The 22,582-nt window shown below is 43.8% G+C and overlaps 1 protein-coding gene across 3 annotated transcripts in view; it reads left to right on the top strand.

Annotated features, from left to right (window-relative positions):
* The first annotated feature begins 7,661 nt into the window (after nt 1-7,661).
* Nucleotides 7,662-22,582, top strand: part of SLC22A23 (solute carrier family 22 member 23) — a 109,658-nt gene continuing 94,737 nt past the window's right edge. For 2 of the 3 annotated variants that reach the window (XM_036405851.2, XM_036405855.2), the window contains exon 1: nt 7,722-9,007. In XM_036405851.2, the coding sequence (XP_036261744.1) occupies nt 8,477-9,007 (531 nt within the window). In that variant the 5' untranslated portion in view covers nt 7,722-8,476. Of the gene's footprint in view, nt 9,008-22,582 lie in introns of all 3 variants that reach the window. The other variant, XM_036405862.1, reaches the window with a different exon arrangement.

The raw sequence follows: 22,582 nt of genomic DNA on the forward strand, positions 1-22,582 counted from the left end.
TGTATTTGCACAAGCTGGCTTGAATTCCAGATAATTACAAACTTTTTAACTGTAGCAGTGCAAGTCTCTTATCTCTCAAATCTCCAAATGTTTGCAGGAAATACAACCAAAATGTTAAATATTTTGTTATGATTTTTTCCCCAACTTCTTTTTTTTCCCCTCTTTTATTCTTAAGATCATTATTTTATTTAATAAAAAATTTCTTGAGGAAAATCAACATGCTCTTTCCACAACTAGAAATAATGCTCTTATTTCCCTCCTAAGCCTTATGTGTGCTGCCATACTTAGTTTGTATATAGACAAGAGGGAATATGCTTTTCTCCTTGACATTTTGGAAAGGATTTATTAGGAGAGCAATGAGCTGAGCCATGAGCCACAGGTGCAAGTGTCTACTGTGGATGAGCAGTGGGAGAGTATCAAGGGCTGTATGAGAAGAGAAGAGAAGAGAAGAGAAGAGAAGAGAAGAGAAGAGAAGAGAAGAGAAGAGAAGAGAAGAGAAGAGAAGAGAAGAGAAGAGAAGAGAAGAGAAGAGAAGAGAAGAGAAGAGAAGAGAAGAGAAGAGTTAAAAGGGACCTACAGTGGCCAGCTAGTCTATCTGCAATCAGGTCTTGGCAGTGAGTGCCAGATAACACACAAACAGATGGGTATATATATGTCAACATCATGTGGCTACACAACCTGCTTTAATTGAGACTTTGCTCCTTCTCAGCTTCTCCATGTGTAACATCCAGTTGGGCCGGCATTGAAGGATAGAAAAAAGGCTAAAGTCCTTCTGCAAGGTGTAATTTATCTGTCTGAGGACTGCACTCTGAGTCACCGAGTTCCCTCAGGGTGTCCTGGATCCTTTCCTTCAATAATCCTTAAGGAATGTCCTAGGTACTGTCTGGTTTTTGCTTTCCCTTTAGAAACTGAGTTATACAGTGAAAGCGACAGTAGGTATCTGCATGTAGCTGGCTGTGACTCCCATTATAGGTGAAAATGCACCCATCTTGCTCCTGAAATAAGTATTACTATTTCAGCCTCAGTATTTCTGTTAAGAATCTGTCAGCAGCCTTAGAGGAGGATGCAGAAAATACACACACATATATTTGCACTAAGTGGTTTTTCAGCATCAGATATTCCGCTACCATGTTATGACCAAGGGAATATAAAATGAATGCTGCTAGAGACTTTGGTCTTTTGAAGCAGAAATCCAGCTCAAAGCTTGTTTAATTTAATTTAATTTAATTGTTCATTTAATTTCATTTATTTAATTCTACTATTTGAAGTCTGTTTAAAATAAAAAAGCCACTGGACTGACTTAATTCCTACTTGATTTCACTGCAGTCCATTGAGGCATTCAAACAAGCTGTGTCTAAAATTATGTACACTGTAGAACTTGTCTTGTGTAAGCACTGGTTAGTGTATTGCATTGTTTTAATGTATACACACAGACAAAAAGCCCGACATTTAAACACCATGAAGAATGCAAAATTAGGCACTTGAAAGCCAAAAATTACTAAAATAGTTTCTGTAAGTCTAATTTGGCTTCTCTGTGTGTTCACACAATGTCTGTGTGTTATACACATACATAAATATATAAAGTGCATAATACTTGTGTATGTACAGTGGGAAAAGCCTTTAATTACGTGACTACCTTTTTGTCCACCGAGTGTTTGCTTTATGGAGTGAACAGGATAGACCTGCTTTACATGTGGGTCACCTTACTGGGAAGCCAGCTGTTCCCAGTACAGCACTGCCTCGTTAATTGTAGAGGCAGGTGACTCACAAGTGAGGTGGAAGACTGCATGAAGAGTCACTGCTTCTCCAGAAAATGAAGTTCGTCACTTAGAAAGTCAACTGGCTGGCTGCTGACAGGTATAGAGGTATCTGAGAGAGCTCCTGAACCCCCCTCAAGGAAAATTATCAGGACAAGGTTATGCAATTCAAGTTGCTGTTCAGTGTGAACCTCACTGATCTACATGACTGTAAAGCAGGGGATCCATGCAGGAACTGCCCTGAAGGCAGGTTGGAAGGGGAAACAATTTCTAGCTAGGAATGGTCAGAGCAGCTGGTGGAGGTAAATTCCTCTGATGGCACCAGTGAGAACAGCTTGGTCCAGGTTGTGAATCTCTATCTTGCTGTATAGTCATTCAGAGTCCACATCAGTACCATTGTTTTTGTTAGACAAATTCATAAACTTTAAAAAAAAAAAGGTAGTAGAACCAAGTTTACTTTCCTTAAACTTAAACCTTAAGTCAGATTAACTAACTCAAATTATCTTACCTAGTTTTAATTCTTTATTAATCCAGTGCTATACCAGCTGCTCCATCACTTTGCCCAGGAGTGATCTCAGGCTTTTCTCTCTTCCTCAAAGCATAGTATGATGCTATTCCAGTTGCATTTGTCTAATTTTGTGAGTCCATGCCTTGAGACTCTGGAATTTGATTTGCAAAAACACTGCACAATCACAGTTGCCAATAGGATCTGGGCTTCAAAAATGCAAAATGTTGCACTGTACTCTAGAATGTTAAACAGCTGCAAGTACCCAAAACATCAAGGATTGTACCTTAACCTATCTGCCTCTGAGATTACCAATATCAAAAGAAGGTAATAAACCTTCCCCTTACAGAGACACCATGAAAATAAATGCATCAGTATTTGTGAAGCACTTGGATACTTCAAAGGGGAGAATTTTAAGTCCCATAAGAGCATTAATCATTAGTTTTTGAAAGCAGGGTGGAAGATAGTAAATTAAATAAGTCATGAGGCTCCATACCAAACAAGGAGAAAACAAAGTATTGAAATGCTTCTCATTAAGACACAGATACTCAAAGGCATTTTAACTGTTGAGAATCAAGCTTCTTAGGTGAGCATCTATTTTTTTTAATTTACTTTTATTTTTAACTGAACAAAACAGGAGATCTGCAAGAAAAATTGTCAGTGATTATGTAATTATAGGTTGTAGCATAATGCACTATTCAATAAATTTTGCATCAGAATGTATGTGCACCAAATCTAGGGCACAAATTGACATCGCCCAAGCAATCTTAGTTACAGCATTTACCAATGTCACATTGCTTGACTTTGCAACACATACAATTTTTCCCAATAATTAGTGTACAAATAATTTTCTCTGGTTTTAGGATAATACACAAAGTCATCCACATTCTTCCATGTGCTCACATCTGTAGGAGACGGGATGGGAACTCTTCTCTTGCTTCATCCCTCCCTATATGGGGTACATACCTCTGGCAGCAGAGTAAATGATACAAATAATTGGTTGCCATCTTTTTTGAATCAGCAATAGGAGGGACAGAACATTTTGCCAGTGAGTTTCACCAATGTTTGCTGACATCAGAACAACAGTGGAAGTCAGGCATTGTTGGTTCTATCAGGATCATAGGAGAGCACACTGAAATAAGCACAGGCTTTTCTAGCTGTTCCCCAGGTGGCTTAGCCCCTTTTACCACTTTCAGCTCATTATTCTTTCTTTTGGTTTATCTTACCTCACATCCAGCTCTGACAATACTCAACTGACCCTCTTGAGCCAAAAAATCCCTTATAGCATTTTGATAAAGCACTGCATGTCCAGATCCAACCCCATAGCCAACCCTGCTTGGTGAGACTAGAGACCTCCTGATCCTTTTCAAATTGAATTTTCATATGATCCTATGAAGATGCCATGCTTTTCTCCAGCATTTAAATGGTCTTCATTCCAATATGTAAGTTTATTAATCAAACTTTGTACCAAGTAGCTTTGGTTTATTACACTGTCATAATTCCACCTCTACAGTAAAAGATTCCTTTAGACAAAAAAGGCAATGAAGCATGCATCCCATAAAACAATAAAATATAGCTAAGGTTGTTGCTATGGAATGAAGTTGCTGCAAATTCCACATAAAACAGAAATTTATGCCAGGAGTTCTTCAAAGTACTATGGCTGGCCTTACAACAATGTGAAAATGTTAACACCAGGGCTAATGGAGCTCGATTTTTTTTTCCTTCCTTTGTGTAAACATGATAATATTTCTCTGTGTCCTGGCTTGAAACCCTCTTGAGCTGCAGCAGGTGCCAATAGACAGGATGTTTGTTCTGCAACAGGACAATCAAACTGCTCCTGTCAGAGTAGGTCATGGTCACCTTCTCTGTTCCTCCACTGCAAACTGTCGATGACCCAGGTCATAAAAATGGTGCACAAATTTTCTAATATAACTCAGTGAAAGTGGATAAATAAACAAAATACATTGATTTGTTTTCTTCTTGAATACAGCTTATGTTTTAAACTGTATCTTTTTGTATTCCTGTGAAGGATTACCCCAATCCTGGTTCTTCTCTCTCAGGTCAGAAAGGCACTGCTGGAGAAACCCTGCTTGATCACAAAATGTAGCTCCTCATGAAACCTTGCTCAGGAGAGAGAGTCTTGATGCTTAACTTCAGCATTTGTTCTTATGTAGGGTCTACCACCCATCTGAAATATTCCTTTAAAACAATTTTCATTTCCTCATTTAAACCAAAAACAGTTTTCACAGGAATATGTGAAGGCATTTCTCTTTTTTGAATCATTTTTTCCCTTAACGTTTTGCTTCAGTAGTACTTATTTCATCAAAAATTTATTTCTTAGCTCCTAGAAATGTGTTTTCTTTCCCTTTTGTCTGCAACCTTCTTCTACTCAGAAACAGTCTCTTGAGGATCACTGTTTCAAGGGCAGAACTTCTACTATGCAAAATATGTAACCCTCAGGAAAATGCTACCTTTGAAATTTTTCTGTTCCAAACAAAAACTCAGGATGTAGAAGCAGCCCAGAAAAGATGCTTGGGATGAAAATGTTTGATCAGTTTGAGTAAGGGTTGTAACCTCTCATTACACACTTTTCATTGTACTGTATAACTTTATTCTCTTTCTACAGACCTACTACATCTACTTGCTTCTCTAAGGGCTCTTCTTTTCCTTCCCATTTCTCCTCAATTTTCAATTCTTTGCTTTCTTCAGTCAAATTTCTCTGTCCTCAGAACTTACACTTGAGGCCTCCATTCCTAAAATTCTCTTCCCCTCAACATTTGGACTTGCCAGTCCCAAGCCATGATGAGGCCTTTTCCCATTATTGGGAAAAGACAGTGAGTGGAAGCTGGGAGTTTCTAGAAGACCACAAATAATCACATTGCAGAAGAATTTTAGGTACATCAGGAAGCAGGCAATTGGGCTAATCATGAGGTCACAAAAAAACAAGCACAGAGAAAGCAGATCTTTCCATGGGATGAGTGCAGAAATGCTGCTTGGCAAGAATGGATAAGGACAAACACAAAAAAAGCCAATACAACAAATAAAACTTCACTCGCAAGAGCATCCCAAGTAATGAGAAACCATCAGTGGTAAGAGGAAGTCAAGAGCAAGTGGATTACTCATCAGATAGAAAAAGCTATTGACTGATGCCAGAGAGGGCTCAGATTGCCTCGGGTCTTCTTTGCACCAGTCTCAGCTAAAAGAGGTCACGTTTGATCAGGTGACTGATGTGATGCACATTAATGACAAGGGAATAAGGCTTCAGCCCAGGCTGGGGCAGAACAAGAATACAAGAATAGGTAACATCAAGATGTTCAAAGCAACAGTCTGGCTGCACTTTATGCCAGGGTAGTGAAGGAAGTGGCTCAAACAGCACTGGAAACACTCATGTTTATCTTTGAGAATACAGGGAATAAATAAGGGCAAGAAATAAGCAAACTGATGCCTGTCTTTAAAAGTGGCATTTGAAAATAAATAAATAAGCCAGTTTTTCACCCCAGAAAGCATCTAGTACAAATAGACACACAATTTGTAGACAGGTAGAACAAAACAATAGGGTAAGCAACTATTAATATGAACTTGTCAACCAGAAACTGGGACAATATGGGCAAATTTCCCTTGGCAATGAGGAGCAGAGCATGTTATGGAAGAGGGGAGAGTGGACTCCACTCATCTGTGCCTTGATTAGGCTCTATGCACATGCTTATGAGGAAGGGAGTTCAGCTAATCTGGAAAATTTAGGCAGGGGGTACAGAAGTTTGGAAACAGCAGTTGTCAGTGTTTTACAAGCAAGAGGGTGGATTATAAATAGTGTTCCAAAGGGGGTGTTTCGTTAGCAGCCTTCAGAGATGGCATTAACTGGGGAGCAACTGTAAACAGATTGGAGGATGACATAAGAATTCAAAATTACCCTAAGGTTCTTGGAAAGCAAAGAGCTGAAAATGACTGAAATACAATGAGGGGAATTGCTTTTGCAGGCAGGGTTACCCCCTGCACACACAGAGGCTGGGGCACTGCTCAGCACGGGCTGCAGACAGCAGCTGAGGAGAGACCAAAGAGCTGCAGGCAATCAGTGGCCAAAGAGACTGCAGCAGAAGCAGACAAATTGCAGCTGGTCATCTTAAAGAAAACATGGCACAGGGACGTGATAGCAGCCATCAGATGTAAAAGGACACTGCAACACAGAAAGAGAAGGCTTCCCTTGGCAGGGACCACCACATTCACATTTCAGCAAGGAATATTCAGAGAGGAGGATAAAGTGTCACCTGGAGAGGCTGTAGGGCCTCTGAAGTACTGAGTGTTCTTCAGAGCAGATCCAGGGAAGCCCCACAAAAGGGACACAGAGACACACTGAAGTGGTGTAGATGTGAAACCTTTCTGGTATCCTCTGTAAGACAAAGAGCTAAAGGGAGAAAGATCTAAGGCATTAATGGTGTACAATAATTTGCTAGCATAGACGAGATCAAGTACGTGAAATTCCATCAACAACTTGCTCTTCCATTTATATTTGGCAATGACACCCATCCTCTTCTAATGCACACAAGCATTTTCTGCTCACTAACTGTGTTCACGTGTACAAGCGTATATTGATCTGTTTCCTCTCCTTCCCTTCTTACAAAGGAAAAAATAACTGCACAGTTCAGTAATGCACGGGCTGTGCTCTACGATGAAAATAGTCTGAGTCACTTACACGCTGAAGTAAATTTAGCTTAACATAAAAATAACCTTCACAAATTTGAAATGCCTGTTTTACAATTAACGTCAGGTACTAACAGGATATAATTTTCTTCAAAGTGTGTTCTGATGTGACAGGCTGACTGAAGAGATGCAGGCACGTCTCCTCGCCGCCCTCTGGGTCTCAGAAATGCCCCCTTCACCTTTCGGCTCTTGCCTCCGAGTCTCAGCCACACAGGGTGCTCCTGCGGCTCGGCGATGCGGTGCGCTCCCGCCCAGCCCGCTGCAGCCGCGCTGCGTTGTTAAAGGCACACATACCGTGTAAATAATTGATACGGAGCGGGCGCGCTGCGGAGCCCGAGCGCCGCCTCCTCCTCCTCTTCCCCAGCCCTCGCCCTGCCCGCCCCGCGGCCCTACCTGCCCCGGCCCGCCGGAGCGCAGCGCGGCCGCGGGGCGGCGCGGAGCCCCCGCCAAGCCGCCCCGCGCCCACCCCGCCCCGCGGCGCCGTCCCGCCCCCGGCGGCGGCGGGTCCCTGGCGGGGGCCGGGCCGGGCCGGCGGCGCGGCGGGAGCAGGTGCGGCCGCCCGGCACGGCACGGCGGGGCGGAGCGGGGAGCGGCAGGTGGGGGCTGCCGGGAGGCGGAGGGCGAGGAGCCGGGAGGGTTTGTCCGCCCGCCTCTGGAGGTGCGGCCGGCGGCACGGCGCGGCGAGCGGGCTGCCGCGGGAGGCGCACGGCGGTGGCGGCGGCGGTGACCGCGTCCGCAGCCCGGGCCGCGGAGGGGCCGGCGGGGCCCCTTGCTGCAGAGCCAGATGTACGGGACGCGGGGCTGCGAAGGGTCGGCGGGGAGGTGCTGGGGGCTGCCGCCACCGCTGCTGCCGCGGCCTGGGGGGAGCCCTTAGCTGTGCGGGAAGCGGGGAAGCCGCGTCGGGAGCTGTTATTTTCCCCTCCTTCCTTTGCCTTCCCTCTTGTCCCTCCTCCCCCTCCTCACCAAAACCGGGAGAGGAGGCGTGTTCGGTGCCTTGCTGCACCGGTTTTGCTTGGTTTGTTGTTGCAGGGTTTGGTTCTCAGGGCGGCTGGGTTTTTTCTTTTTTTCTCTTTTCTCTTCCAACCTCCCCGCCTTCTCCCTTCCTCTCCTTTGGCCCATCGTATGCTCGGATCCGGCTGGATCCTTCCTTCGCTTTTCGGCGGTGCCTCTCGGAAGGGGGAAGGGAGAGCTGGGATGAGTGCAGCTTGACGCACAGGCGAGGAGCGGGGGGGCACCGGCGGCAGCTGCAGCGGTTCGTGGCCGCAGGCTGCGGGTGAGGAACGGAGAGAGCGAGGGGCTCCCTCGGTGCCTCCCCCTTTCTTCACCCCTGTCCTTCCTCCCCTCCTCCCTCTCTCCCTCCCCCGTCCGTCTCCTGCCGGGTCCGGCTGGGAGCGTGTGTGCAATATCTTACGTTGCAAGGTGTGTGAGTGTGTGCGCGGAGCGGAGGGAGGCAAGGACTCGCGAGGGAGCCGGGGCTGCCCCGGCCCCCCCTATGTGAGCCTCTCCGGGCGGCTGGATGGCGATAGACCGACGCCGTGAGGCGGGCGGCGGGGGCCGGCCGCTGCCCGAGGAGAACGGCTCGGTGCCGGGGGCCGTGGGGGGGGGCGCCGCCGCCCCCCCGGGGCCTCCCCCCGCCAACGCCGCCGGGGCCGAGATCCAGGCGCTGCCGGTGCCGCCGCCCGCCGCCGCCTGCAGCCCCCTGCTCCTCGACTACGACGGCTCGGTGCTACCCTTCCTTGGGGGGCTGGGCGGCCGGTACCAGCGGACCCTGGTGCTGCTCACCTGGGTCCCGGCGCTCGTCATCGGCTTCAGCAAGTTCTCGGACTCCTTCCTCCTGGACCAGCCCGACTTCTGGTGCCGGGAAGCGGACGGGCAGGGCAACTGGAGCGGGACCCTGGCGCCGATCCACGCCAACCACAGCGGCAACGGGAGCATCTTCCCCCCGCCCGGGCTGCCCACCCCCGCGGGGGGCAACGCCAGCGAGTGCAGCTGCCGCGAGTGGCACTACCGCATCCGAGCCGGCCTCGTCCAAAACGTCGTGAGCAAGGTGAGAAAGGCGACTTCCCTGGGCCCCCCTCCCTGTCCAGCCCTCGCGGACCCTCTCGGCACCCGCTCTTTCCAAGGCAAGGGGGGCACGATGCGGATCTGTCCTTGCGTGCTGTAGCTGGGTCAGTCAAGTCCCCGTGGGTGAACCTCCCACCCGGAGAAAGCCAGTCCCACGCCCGCGCAGCCCTTTCCCTCCCTGGGTGTCGCACCAGGTGTCCTGCCTGTGGATTTGTACCCGCACACTGGTTGCAGCGCTAAGCTGCAAAGTTATGACCTGAAACGGGATCCTGTGTGTCTCTTTGAGTTCCTAGTACTGTCCTGCTGTCTCTGGGTGTCTGTGGGAAAGATGCTGGAGGCATGTGCCCAGATGATAAGGGAAAAGGGTTGAGGAGAGGGCTCTGCTTGATCTTTGTGCGAGTATGTTGAAGCAGCCCTACACGCCGCAAACCAGGTTGATTTTTGGGGAAGCAGAAGAAATGGTGACTGTTGTGTGTAAAATAAGCCAAAAGTTCTCTTGAATTCTTCTGGTTATGTACTTATTCTCTTGAAAACTGTCTTGGCAGAGGAATTAAAGAAATGTCTCACACGAGTTGTTTTACTCCAGAATCAGAAAGTGCACGCTGCTGGGTTTTGTGTTTCCCCATGTAATGACTAAAGCGGAAAATTTCTAGTGAAGAGACTGTGCCGCTTTCTGCTCTTGCTTTGTATTTGCTGAGTAGGTCATATCAAAAAATCACCTTCCCTTTTCACCTGAAAGCTTTTGCTTGTTTATAGTATCAGCCCTGCAAAAGCCCCACTGGCTGCAGATGGGCCTTATTGATACTAACAGGCAGCTGGAGCTCCTGGAAATGTAAAATGAAATGGTTACACTGGGGAAGAAGTTCCCTTAATCTCAAGACCCCCCTCCTAAGATCAGCAAAAATTACTTCCTGCCTAGGAGCAGTGTTTTAGCTTAACTGTGTTTATCTAGCTGGGATAAAGAAATGAGGCAACAGTCAGATGAGCAACATAATTGTGCTTTGGTCAGCCAGCACGCACTTATATTGAGTCATTGAAAATCATTTCAGTTTCTCTTTGTGTCCCTTGAAAGAGTGTGCAACAGGGAAAAAGCAAATCCCTCAATACCTTGAATCCAGGATGGATTAAAAAGGAAGGTAGCCCAGCTACATTCCTTTCATGAGAGAAACATAGGCACATGTTGGATCTGATTGGGTTGTGATACAAAAATGCATAAGAAAATTAGACATTTAAGAAGTTCAGATTTTCTTCTGTTTATATACAGAGACTGAGCTATTTATATATTTGAGGGCTTAACACTGAAGTTTGAGCATGAAAAAATTATCTTGAATATTTTTTTAGTCTAAACTTAAAAAAAAATTTTGGAAATGTTTGAATCTTTTGAAGGTCATCGTCAAGTTGGCCACAAAAGGTCAAGGGAGAGTTAGTTTGCTGTCTTGCATGCTTCTTTAGAGATAATAAAAAAAGTGTTCTTTGGAAGAACTTGCTGTAAAGGGCAGATCAATTTTAAGGGATAAACAAACATCTGTGGCCCCTGCTGTCTTGTTTTCTATTAGAAAGAATAATAATCATCTTTTGAGACTATGGGTTTTTCCAGTGTGGAGTTTTTTTGTTTGTTTTTTTTTTTTTTTTTTTTTTGTATGCTCACTTCCAAAAGCCTGGCAGCTTTTTTGCTTTGATTTGTAATCCCATGTAATTATAATTAGATTGTTTTCTTGAGGTCAAGATTCCTCTTTAGTTTGTGCTTTGTTTTGTTTTGGGGGTTTTCTGGGTGGGGGTGCTGCCTGTTTTTATTCTAATGGAGAAAGAGAGGAAAAACCCAGACAGAACATCATCATAGCTTGATTTGGACTTCATTTCTTATCAATCCCCAGGAGCTCTCATACTGTGGGAGCAATTCTTGTAACTGCTGACTCCTCTTACATGCATCTTACTGTCCTTTGTGAGAAAGAGCTGCTCTGGATGAATTCAAGAGACTGGATGTTCAGATCACCCTTAACTCTCCTCAAAAATACATTTATTTCTGTAACGTATTATGCAATGTTCTCATCTTTCTAAATAGAGTTTTATTAAATCTTAGTCTAATATATGCTCATCTGTGTAGTAGCCAGGGGTTATATTGAAATATCATAAAGAGAGCCAAAAGTATATTAATAAAAAATGTACTTTTGTTTGGCAAGTAAATCCTCTTGTACTTACCTTCAGTGGTCTGAGCTAACAGCTGCTGGATGCTCCATCATTGCCTTGTATTCAGAAACAATGAAACAATTCTGGTTCTTTAGCACAAAGCACATTTGATGTACATACATATGAGACATCACTGCTCCCCCCATTCCTCAGGGATAGGACAGCTGTCCTTAAACTGTGTCAAGTTCCACTGTCTCCACAGCCTCTCTTCTAATGGTACACCCTTCATCAGATGCTGTATCCCTGTCCAGGCTTTCTCAGCTCTCCCTTCCCTGGTGCCTATTTTCTCCCAGACTACATCATGCTTGGGATTGATGGAGTGGAGGTCTTGCTATTTCCAGCCCTGCTTGGTGCTTTGTTTAGCCCCACTTCTCTGAGTGTTTGCTGGAGCCAGCAGTGGCCTTACACCTTTCTTGAAGACTGGCATTGCTGTGTCAGACACTGTCATTATCCTGACCTGCTTGACTGAGTCACTGGGAACGGTGCTTTTTATAGTGCTGCCAGTCATTAGAACTGGAAATGGTAATAAAGGACATAGTGCTTATTATTTAACACTGCTGGGATACATGTAGTGAAGAGGTCAGATGCATAATTTAACCACAGGGATTCCAGTGGCCATGTTAAATCACCCTTCTGAGCTAATGTCCTGACTTGGCACATAAATCTTGGTCTTTAGCTTGGATTGTACATAAATATCTTCCTTTAGCACAATTCACTTGCAAGGCTTTTTCACTGCTAAATGATTCCTTGAAGATTTTCATCTATTCTTTATCAGAACATCAACATCACCATACTGTTATAAACAGAGTGCATGTGCATTTCTTGAGATGTACATCCTAAACCAGCCCTTAGTCAAAAGGCTAGAAAAAAGTCTTTTAAATGGTTCCATGTATCATCTCACCTGCGTCCAAAGGAAGGGTGCTGAGAAACACTCTTTATAATTTTTTTTCCTGTGGGGAAGCCTGAGATCTCCTTTTAGGCATTTGCAAAGTGGTGCTTCGGGTAAATTATTAGCATTAACACAATGAGCAATATTGTGATAACTAAACATATGTAGCAATGAAGCTTAGCAGGAAGGTGGTATGTGTATTCAGCAGGGACTTTTCTAACTCTCTCACTAGTTTCCTTAGTGCCTGCATCTTCTGACCATCTGCAAAGCCAGTTGTTATCTTGGGACAACGTTTTCATGGAAGCTCTTAGTTACAGGGTTGATGGTTGTTGGTTTTTTCATTCCGTTACTAGGATGACCCATCCTCTGTGTTTGATTGCATTAAGTGGTGGGGTTGTTTGCTGTTCTGCATGCTGATTTGTATAATGGAGCTGGTGATGGACAAGGACTGGGCTTGATTAAATTGCAGAGGTTGATGGCACAGCATCCCTCTGTGTGCACTTGCAATGTTCCAGATCATTCCACCTCTTGGGGTTGGCGTAAGAGGGAAGTGGTTAGTTTATGGCTGCATTTTAATCACTTGGAGCAATTATGTAATAATATTTTGTGTCTAGTCACAAGGGAATTCCTGTTGTGACTGCTTTTATGCTCCAGATGCCTTGTTTTCCTGCAATGCTGTTTGCTTGGCTCTCAACTTCCCACTTGATTTGGGTTGAGTCATCTTCTTTCCAAAGTGTTATGGCAATAGTTTTACCTATTTGCCACTGGTTCAAACATTCTCATGCCAATTTGGCTGAGCCTCTAGCAAATTGTCCCTGCCAAAAAAAAAAGTGGAGCTGAAGCCAGAAGACCCAAATGGTCAGGGGCAAGGATGTCTGAACTTGGATTGGTTTGGTCTATGGCTGGTGCTCCTTGCTCCTGCAAGGGGAGATGTCTGTGCTTAACTGGTCTTCCTTCTCCTTGCTTTTATTGCAGTTCTGGCACTTTTCTGGGCAGACCTTCATTTGATTCAGCTTCTTAGCCTGATAGAAAACCTTCCTCTTAAAAGAAACTTTTTCTTCTTTTCCTGGGTGTTCTACTGGGTTAATCAAGTTAAATTGTTCTGTGCAGTAACATGTGCTTTAGTCTCTGGTATTGCCTCGTGGGATTATTGCTGGTATCTGCAAGTAGCCAGAAATGATAAAACAAACAAATTTCTTTGTGATAATAGTGATGATGAATTTGGCACATTTTGCAGAATAATATTTCTTGGGGTAGAGGATCGGTGTACATTTTAAATGGACTTCAGAATACAGCTATTAATTACTTTGAAGGGATCCCTCTGACAAGGTCCTTCCCAAAATAAGAACTGTGCCACCCTTATCTACTCCCATTTGTGCCTGTAATCTCATTTGTTTCTGCATATTCTCCAGTTGGCTGGCCTCTGCAAAGAGACTTTAGAAATGCTGATGCTTCTTTTTTTCTCTGCAACTGACAGGATTTCTCTTGTCAGTGTTAGTTCCTGGCTGACTGGCTTCTACCTAGTCCCAAATCAATGAAAATCTTGAGTTATTGTACTCATTGCGGTAGTTGGGTCAGAAGTGGCAATATCGAAGCTACTGCATCATTTTGTTTCCACTGAACAGATTGAAGGGGGTTTAGGGACCCACAAGGCCTAACTTGCAGAGGGCAGAAAGTCTGTTCTAAATTTCCTTCAGCCAAGGCTTTGGAATGACTCTTAGCTTCTAATGGGTTCTAAAGTTCTCAACAAGTCCCTGTGGTCAGAGGTATCCAGAAATACTGCCAGACCAGAGCAAACATCTACTACTATTTGATTTCATGGCTTCCTCAGCTATGCGAGAGATCCCAAACTAATTTTTTTCCTTCCTCCCTCTGCAAGTTGTCTGATAAAGAGTCAGTGGTTACCGCTCTGAGCCTTCACAGACTTGAAAAATCTTTCTGTTAAAGAGGAGGCAAAGGGGAGCTGTTGGCTTGTCCTGCTGCAGCTGCCCTGGTGCCTGCTTGCACACACCGAGTGTGGTGATGGAGTCTCCTGACTATCAGGACACAAGTGAAAGAACAGGGGCAGTTTCTGGGTGAGGGGCATCAAGGAAGGGGATGGCTCTTTTGGGAAGAGCACCTGCAACTTCCCATGTGAAGAACTGTCCTCTGCCTGCAAACAGTAAATAATCTGATGTTTGAAATAATCAAGTGTGGTGTCACAAGGCTTCTTGTTTAGTGAGCCTAGATACTGGTTTTACTGATTCGGGGCTGTTATGTACCAGCTAAAGCCTTTTAAAGCAGTGGTCTAGGAAACAGAGAATGGATTAAGACCAGTACTGACATGGGAACTCAGGTAGTTTTGAGTTTTTGTCTGGCATGGATTCTTTTTCACTACAGGAAATGTACATGCAGTTCATGTTTATTATCACCCTTAAGATAAAACGTATCAGTTACAGGAATCTGATTTCAGCTTACCATAAATAGTTTGTAGCATTGCTAGAACTAACAATGATCCTTCAGGAAGGTAATTCCGTATTGAAATCTCTTTTAAACATTCTTAGCTTTCCAAGGCTTGCTATTGAGCTTTTCATATCAGTAATTTTTTGTGTATATGTCAAACAACTGCCTTTTTTTTTTTTTAACCTCCTGGATGGACGTGATATTTGAAATGCTTGGGGTTCTTTTTGTTTTTGTTTCCACTCCCTAACACATCCTGTATCTCTGTCACGTAATTTAAATATACCGACCCTGCCCATGTTGTGACAGAAATTGCTGGCTGTGGTGAATGTTTACCAGCTGTGCAGGCAGTCTAACCCCAAATTTCTGAAGTGCACTAACAGTTTTAGCTCTTCTTACCCTGGCTACAAGACTGCAGTAATAAAAGGTGACCTCGTGCGTTTGACAAAGCATTTGTCAAAGAAAGGAACTGGCACTCAGGAAGGCATGTAATTTGGAGCCAGTTCTGATGTTAATGTTGAGATGAGGCTTACAGGACAGCCAAACTTCAGGGGTTCATTTCTTAATGAAGCAACATCTGGAATAGCACAAGATTTATGATTTTCTTGAAGTTCAAGACTTCGGCTGTACTAATGGTGAAAAGTCTTAAATTAAACCTTAATAAATCAGTTCTAGAGAGCTGCTAGATTTAGAAAATGCTGAAAGAGATACAGTACTTTTTTGATATCTTTTTGTGTCTCTTTTGTTTTTTCTGTCAGTCTATTTGTTCCTGCCCACCCTGCTCAGGACAGCTACTCTCACTCCCTCCCTTTCATATTCCTTCCCGCTCTTCTGCAGCGCAGCCAGGCTGGCGCTGGCTTACCCGCAAGTGACTGTGGAATTAATTAGGCTGAGATCTTGCTACAGAACAAAGGACTGGGGCTTGCTGCAGACAATGGGTAGAAGATCAGAGTAGCCTGTTGTAGGAATATGCTGCAGCTTTGCAGCAGTGCTGAGTGTTCAGTTCTTGTACAGAATTCCATCAAAACAGCTTTTCTCAGGTTTTGGTCACCTTAACACAAACGTGTACTTAGTTGTTGTAATGTAATTTGTTTTTATATTTTTTACCAGCTGACTTTTGACAGCAGATGACTTTGTGTGCATTCTGAATTCCCTTTTAAAGTCAAAGGGAAAGGAAGGAACTTGAAGGAGAAAAAAAGGAGTTTCAACACCCTTTCAATCCATGTCATCTGGGGTGTGTTGCAGAGGTTTCCAGGCAAACCCCATTTCAGTGTTTGATAACTACTCAGCGCTACTGGAGTTGCTCTGGTCCACACCCAGTGTTGGTGCTGGGAAGCCTGCCCCCACACCAGCCTGTAAAAACTGGCAGGCAACAGGGATTATTGCATGGGTTGAGTTATTCCTGCTGATCCATGCCATGTCATACCTGCTGGAAACATGCAATAGGTTTGTAGCTATTCCCACAAAGAAGGATCAGTGCTGTGCTCGGTGTGACTGGCATGCTTGGGGTGGAGCCTCCTGCCTGTCCTGTGAGCTGATGAGGAGAGGCTAAATATGGTCTGGGCATGATGGGCTGGGTAGGAAATTTCAGTGGGTAGTACAAGACTTTGTTAGCATTTTTTATTTTTCTTATAATCTGGGAGAGGCCCAATTGCCGGTTGTTAACACTGAAAAACAAGAACAAAAGGTTAGGTAAGTGGACGTATCCTGATCCTCATTTCTGGGATGCCTATCTAGATTCCCCAGGAGCAAAGCTGTGAGAATCAGGAATGCTGCCTGTGAGATGCAGGGAAGTGGTATGTTGGCCTTCTCCAGCAGCAAGTGATTTATAGTTACCCTTGTGCATTGTTTTCAGACCAGGGTGGTCTGGTTCCCTAAAAAAGGTTCTTTGCCTCCAAACAGTGGCGAAGGAATTCATTTTGGCCCAAGTGCTGTCTCCCTGCTACTTTGCAGTACTCTGGAGCTGCCTGCTTTCCTCCTGGCCTTCAGGCCAAAGTCCATGATCATGCAGACAGTGTTGCAATGTCCACCCTACAAATATTATTTAGATTAAAGGATAGGGACTGTAAATCAAACTGTAAGACCTTTTCCCTACTGTGTCTTCCATGGCTGTGTAAAATGTTGTCTGCTTGAACAATACAAGCTTGACTGACCAGTTTCATCTTCTGATTTGTAAACCAAGTGGAATACTTTTCTCCCTTCTTCCCTACCCTTAATATTTATTTAGGTCTGAATTAATACCAGACCCTGGGTTTTTTTTCTCTCTCCTTTTCTTCTTGCCTGAGTTGCAATAGCCGTAGTTTGCAAATGATGAGAGGGCAAGGTCATGGCAGCAATAATTGCATGTCAGAGTTAAGGTGTCTGATCTTTTTATCTAAGGTGGCAAGTTTTTCTCATGAGGAATGACTTTCTCCTCTTGTCTACTGCTTCACCCTTTTCCATTTCAGAGTTTTATGCCATGCTTGAATTTGTGGGGTTTTTCCTCCTGGATTTAAAACAGCCCAACAAGATAGCAAACTAGGTTTTGCTGTGTCAGCCTTGTCAAGCCTGCAACATATTTTGAGCATGCATGTTTTGGCAGCCTGAAGAATACAAGTCCACGAAGCATTAACTTATTTTTGATAATGAAATGATAGTGAATGTTAATATTTAACTACAACATTGCAGTGTTTTCTTACGTGTGGCTTCTATTTTCGGTGCTTAGACCAGGTCTAAATACAAATTTGATAGCTAGTTTGACTTTTTTAGTTTGGTTGCAAAGTCAGACCCAGCAGAACTGGATGCACTTTGTCCAGAATACATGTGGTTGTTGGCTGGAAACTGAGGAATGGTACTCAAATGCCACTTTTCAGTGTGTGTGTGTGTGTGTCTCTCAGTCCTAGGGATAGGCATGCTTGCTCATGATCTTTTCATGCAGCAGAGGGAGGCTAACAGCTACAGGGTCTTACAGCAAAGACTAGACTGAAAATTAAAGTCACTTTTGTGGTGAAATGTTCTAATCATGTCAGAATACATATAGAAAAGTTACTTAGTTGCAGCACAGAGATGTAAAAGAGGTGTTGAAACATCCTGATGCTGCTCTGAGGAAAATTATTAATATAGTATTATGAATACTGTGCAGGAAATCTGCGAGCAAGATTTTGTATCTCCCAACTCTTTGATGTTAGATGGCATTATGGAGTTGGGAAAAACTAAGTAGATCACATCAGCTGAGAAACAAGTTAGTTGACTAATCTGTGGATGGCAAAGGCTGGAAAAGATCTAAATGTCTCAGAATAAAGGAACTCCTACTGAAAATAAAAGGAGTAGTGATGGAGAAGTGGGTGGTGCATGGATGCTACTAAAGTTGATTTAATCATGTTGAGTATTCAGAAGATTGTCATAAGATTAACAAATCATATTTTAATTGTTAGCATATTAGCAATTATTATTTACTTAGCAAACTTCCTTCTTCCCTCTCCTAATGGGGAAAAAACAAATCTGTGATGAAAGCAAGTTTGGGAATAAAAGAGCTAATTGTTCCTGACTAAAGTGTGAAGTTGAAGAGTAGATGAAATTTTTCAGCTCTGCATTGTCTCAGGGGGCATTATCTTAGGAGTCTCTTGATGTGCCCAGTGGACAGCTTGGAAGGTCTTTTTTGCTTATGGCATAAACTAATGAACAATTTAGTGCAGAACACTAAATTTAAAATCTTTTCCAAGTTAGTTTATGGGCATTGAAATGGAGTCAATATATGTCCTTTTGCATATTTGAAGTTCCGAGCTTGTTTTGTGACTGCAATGTTGCTTGAGCCTTCTCCTCACACTGGGGATATGTCCCTTAAAGGTGAGCCATGACTGAAAGGCTCTAGCAAGGCCTTTCAGCTGCCTGGGGGGTAATGGAGCCACACACATGCTGCTTGTGAGCAGGAGAGCATCTCCCTGTGGGAGGCACAGTGGGCACAGCCTGCTTACTCCGAGGTAATTAATGTAAGAGGCACTGTGTCTCTGCCTCTCCAGTTTCAAGCAGCTTGAGGAAACCTGTGCCTTAGGTATCCCATTATGATGACAGAGTCAAAGTTTTCACACCAGGAGGAAGTGCTGTGCTCTGTACTGGTGCTCACACACTAATGTGTGGCACCAAGCCTTTGTGCTTTATTTTTAAGGCTGAAATAGCAGGCTAAAAAGATATGCGCTTAAAAAGTTAATGCAGAAATTACACAGCTAAGACATGCATATCAGAAAATTGTGCTTTTGAAGGAGATGTATTTCAGCAACTTAAACTATGTTAAACTTCAGAAACCATTAAGGAAACTTGTGAAGTCCATGGCTATGCAGTCCTGTACTATTTTGTAGGGATGGAAGCTGATTTCATAGGTTCATATTATGCTGCACAATCTAATTATATCTTTCTTGGAAGACAGCTAAGCACATGTCCCCTGGCTCATGTGCCACCCCCTCTTTTTCTCCCCACTCCTTTCCCTCCCCATGTCCTCAAAACCTTTGTCCCTGTGGTAGTATCAAAAGTAATTTCTTTCCTTTACTTTTAAAATGGTGCATTGCCCAGGTGGTCAGTCTTGTCTGTAGTTAAAACAATCTGACAATTTCTGTGTACATGACCTTGTGTTCACTGTTCACAAGTCATTTTCTGGGCTGCAGTTTTCCTTGCCAGGTGTCTGCTGTGGTCAAAAATGGTTTGCTGGTTTCTGAGAGTGAAAAGTACAGAAAACGTTGTTTCCACTGCAAGCAAAACAAATTGGATAAGAAGCTGAACCAAACAAGCCCTTGCATCTGTTGAATTAGCAAGCTCCAGTGTATGGGGATAGGGACCCCATATTTGTTTGAAATGGGAAGAAGGCAGATGCTGGGCTAAAGGCCATACTGTGGTACCAGCAATATTTCTCTTGCCACCTGAGTAAAAGTTCTTGCAAATCTGGATGATTATAAACTTCTCAAAATACCAGTGTGTACTTGCTCAGTAAAAATTTTGTTTTGAAGTATTAGGTTCTAAGAGCTTAGGCACTGTTCAAAGATCTCAGCAAAAGCATCCACTTATGATAAAGCTGAGCAATGTTAGATGTACTTGGCTTTTAGAGGTCTAGCATCATAGAGAGAGGAAGTAGCTTGAAAGTCAGGTGTTGACTGTGTCTTGGGTTGAGGCATTCCAGTGTAGGTGTGGTGTAGGTTTATTTGAGTGGCTGTTCCAAGAAAACAAACAACAAAACCTCTCAATAACTGGTTTGTTGTTTTTCTTGTGTGTTGTGTTTTTAATGACTCTTCTGGTTTCCAGTCCCTTTGTGTCTGATTAAAAACATAAGGAAAGTTGTCATTTGGAGAGGTTTGGTTCTGAATGTGGCTGTGGCTGGTAAAAAAAAGATAAAATTATTAATTTTTATACCTTCTTTTCAAGTCTTCCAGGATTAATTCTGTTAGTTTTTTGCTCTACCTAATTTTCTTATTTTCAAATGTTATCTTGATATTTCCACCCAGCTGATTATACTGATGATCACAAAAAATGCCATGTATTCTCAAGAACACTTTATTGACACTTAAAACACAGATCAGGAGTACTTTTCCCAGCTGTGATCTCAAAGGAGAGGCACCCTTACTCTGAACCCTGAAGATTAAATAGTTTAAATGCTCTCATGTTGCCATGGCTGAGAAGGAGATACAGAGATGCCTGTGGCACTAAACCCCCCGCCCAGCTTTAGGTGTTGCAGTTGGAGCATCCCTCTGGGAGGTTTCTCGTGCAACCTCCCTTGTGTGTGTTTACTGCACAGTTATTTCCTGCAGAGTTGAGCATCACACCACTTTCTGGGTCTCATGCACTTTCTTTAAGATTAAATGCTGACAGAGTGTCATTTTTGCAGGGGGCTGAGAAAGGGAGGAGGGAAATTATGTCCTTTAGCAGTCTAGAGGGAAATCTTGGTACAGTGCCGTCCTGTGGCTGTAATTATGAGTATTACTTAGGTTATTCTGTTCTGTGGAAATAAATTACTGGTAGGTATATTGTATTAGAACTGCTGGCTGCTTTGCTTTCCTATTTGTTTTGGGTTTGTTTTTTTTTTAAATAGTGCTTGGTCTGCTGACTTGGAGCTTTTTCTCCAGGAATAAGTACTTGGAGACTGTTCTGCCTTTTTTAAGGTATATTGTATGAGAAACAGAATTGTATTTTTTTATTATTTTATTATTTTTAAACTAACTTTGGTTCAGGTTGTTGGGGAAAAAAACCACTGTAAGATAGTTTTTTAGGAAAGAAACCACTGTAAGATAATATGAAGGCATCACAAATTTAAAGTCTCACTGGATAAGGTGTTGGCATAGAAGATGGATTCTAGTTCTAGTGCAGGGTAAATTGACAGGGTTTGGTTATAAAAAGATGGAACAGGAAGGAGAGGAACAAAGGAAGATGAGACCCAGCATACCTCATTGATGAAGAATCAATTCTTATTTTCATTTATTGGTCCTAAAATCTTTCCTGGATGAGCAGGCAAGCTGGTGGCTTTTCCCCAGGCAGGGTTTGATGCTGCTGTGACACACATGATACACAGAGGACAGGGCTCCCCTAGTGGGACCTTCACTCAAGGGATTGGGAGGTCACAAGTGGTGTGTGAGGCATCAAGATGGAGAGGGTGAAGGCTGGCACAGCAGCCAGGTGCTGCCTGCCTGGGGAAGGACCAAGGCTGCAGCTTCCTTCTTACTGATAGGCTTAGAGCCTTCCAAGGCAGCAGCTCTGCTGATCCTCTGGTGTCTTCTTGCTGAAACCACTGCAGAGAGCAGTCGCAGCAGAACTGCCATCCACCTGTTTGGGGAAGGGGGTGCTTTCTTTCAGCAGCAACCTGGGCATTGAGCAGTGGAAGCAGACTCTGAAACCACAGTGTGGGAAGCGGGGATGTGTGGCCAGTGTCCCTCTTGTGGGATTTTTGTGCCAGACTCTGGGTTAGCCTAGTACTAGAAAATCTCTCCTGCTTTGTCATTGCTCCTTTTTAGGACAGAAGGGTCTGCCTTGCATATCTCATGATGAGGTGGTGAAGGTAGAACCAGCCAAATCCTCAACAGGCATTACCTGTTAGCAGGGGGTATTCAGTGTGCTTAGGTGCCACAGATAGCACTGTGGCCACTGGAGTGCAAGGGCTTTTGAGACAAGAGCCCTTAATTCATGCAGCTTGTGTTTGTAGTTACAAACATGCAGCAGACTTTACTTTCATAACTTATAGCAATGCAAATACTAATGCACCATGTGAGCCCTGTCCAGATTTTCACCCTTTGTAAAGAAGTTACATGATGGTTACTATTTGGGTGTGTTACCTTTTGCCAGGTGTCTTCCCAATCATCCCATGTTTTAAATAGTCCTCCATCTTGCCATGAATTATAGTGAGTCACAGCATGGGTGGTGACTCACTGATACCTGTTAAACTTTAGGCTCCTGAAGGTGTGACTCCTTCAGCTTTGACCAAAATACCCTGTCACAACATGAAAAAATCACTTGCAATACATTGCACATCTGCATAAGTGGAAAATTCTCTATGTTGCTCTACTGTTATGAAAAAGAAGCTTTTGCTCTTTAATGTTCATTTTCCACCAACATATTTTAAATGTAGTTATTTTTGTATTGGCATGACAATACAGTTACTTTTGTTTAGCAAGTCAATTTATCTGATCTCTTTCTTATGTTGGGAGGACGGATGGAGGACAGAAAGGCTCACAAAACCCAGGCACACACAGAGAAATCCCAGGGAAAGGTTAGAAGCATTCTTTCTTCAGGCTTGACACTGTCAGCTCTCAAGTGGGATACCAGGGGGTTCAGCCAGAGCAGTTATAGGATTTAATGGTTTCCCTGCTTGTAACAGATTAATCTACCCTTTACAAGAGGTGGTAGAGGATTACTGTTCATTCTCCAGCCAAAACAAATCTCTCCCAGTGCAGATTTACTTGGAGTGCCACTTGAACTGTCATCAGCTCTACTCATCCCAATGTTTTGTTCTGCATGGGAACTTGTCACTCCTTTCTCCTTGGAGCAAATCTGAGTGTCATCTTTGCAGGATGAAACTACTGGTGCTTGGAG

The sequence above is a fragment of the Molothrus ater genome, chromosome 1 (genome assembly GCF_012460135.2).
Source record: "Molothrus ater isolate BHLD 08-10-18 breed brown headed cowbird chromosome 1, BPBGC_Mater_1.1, whole genome shotgun sequence".
Lineage (NCBI taxonomy): Eukaryota > Metazoa > Chordata > Aves > Passeriformes > Icteridae > Molothrus > Molothrus ater.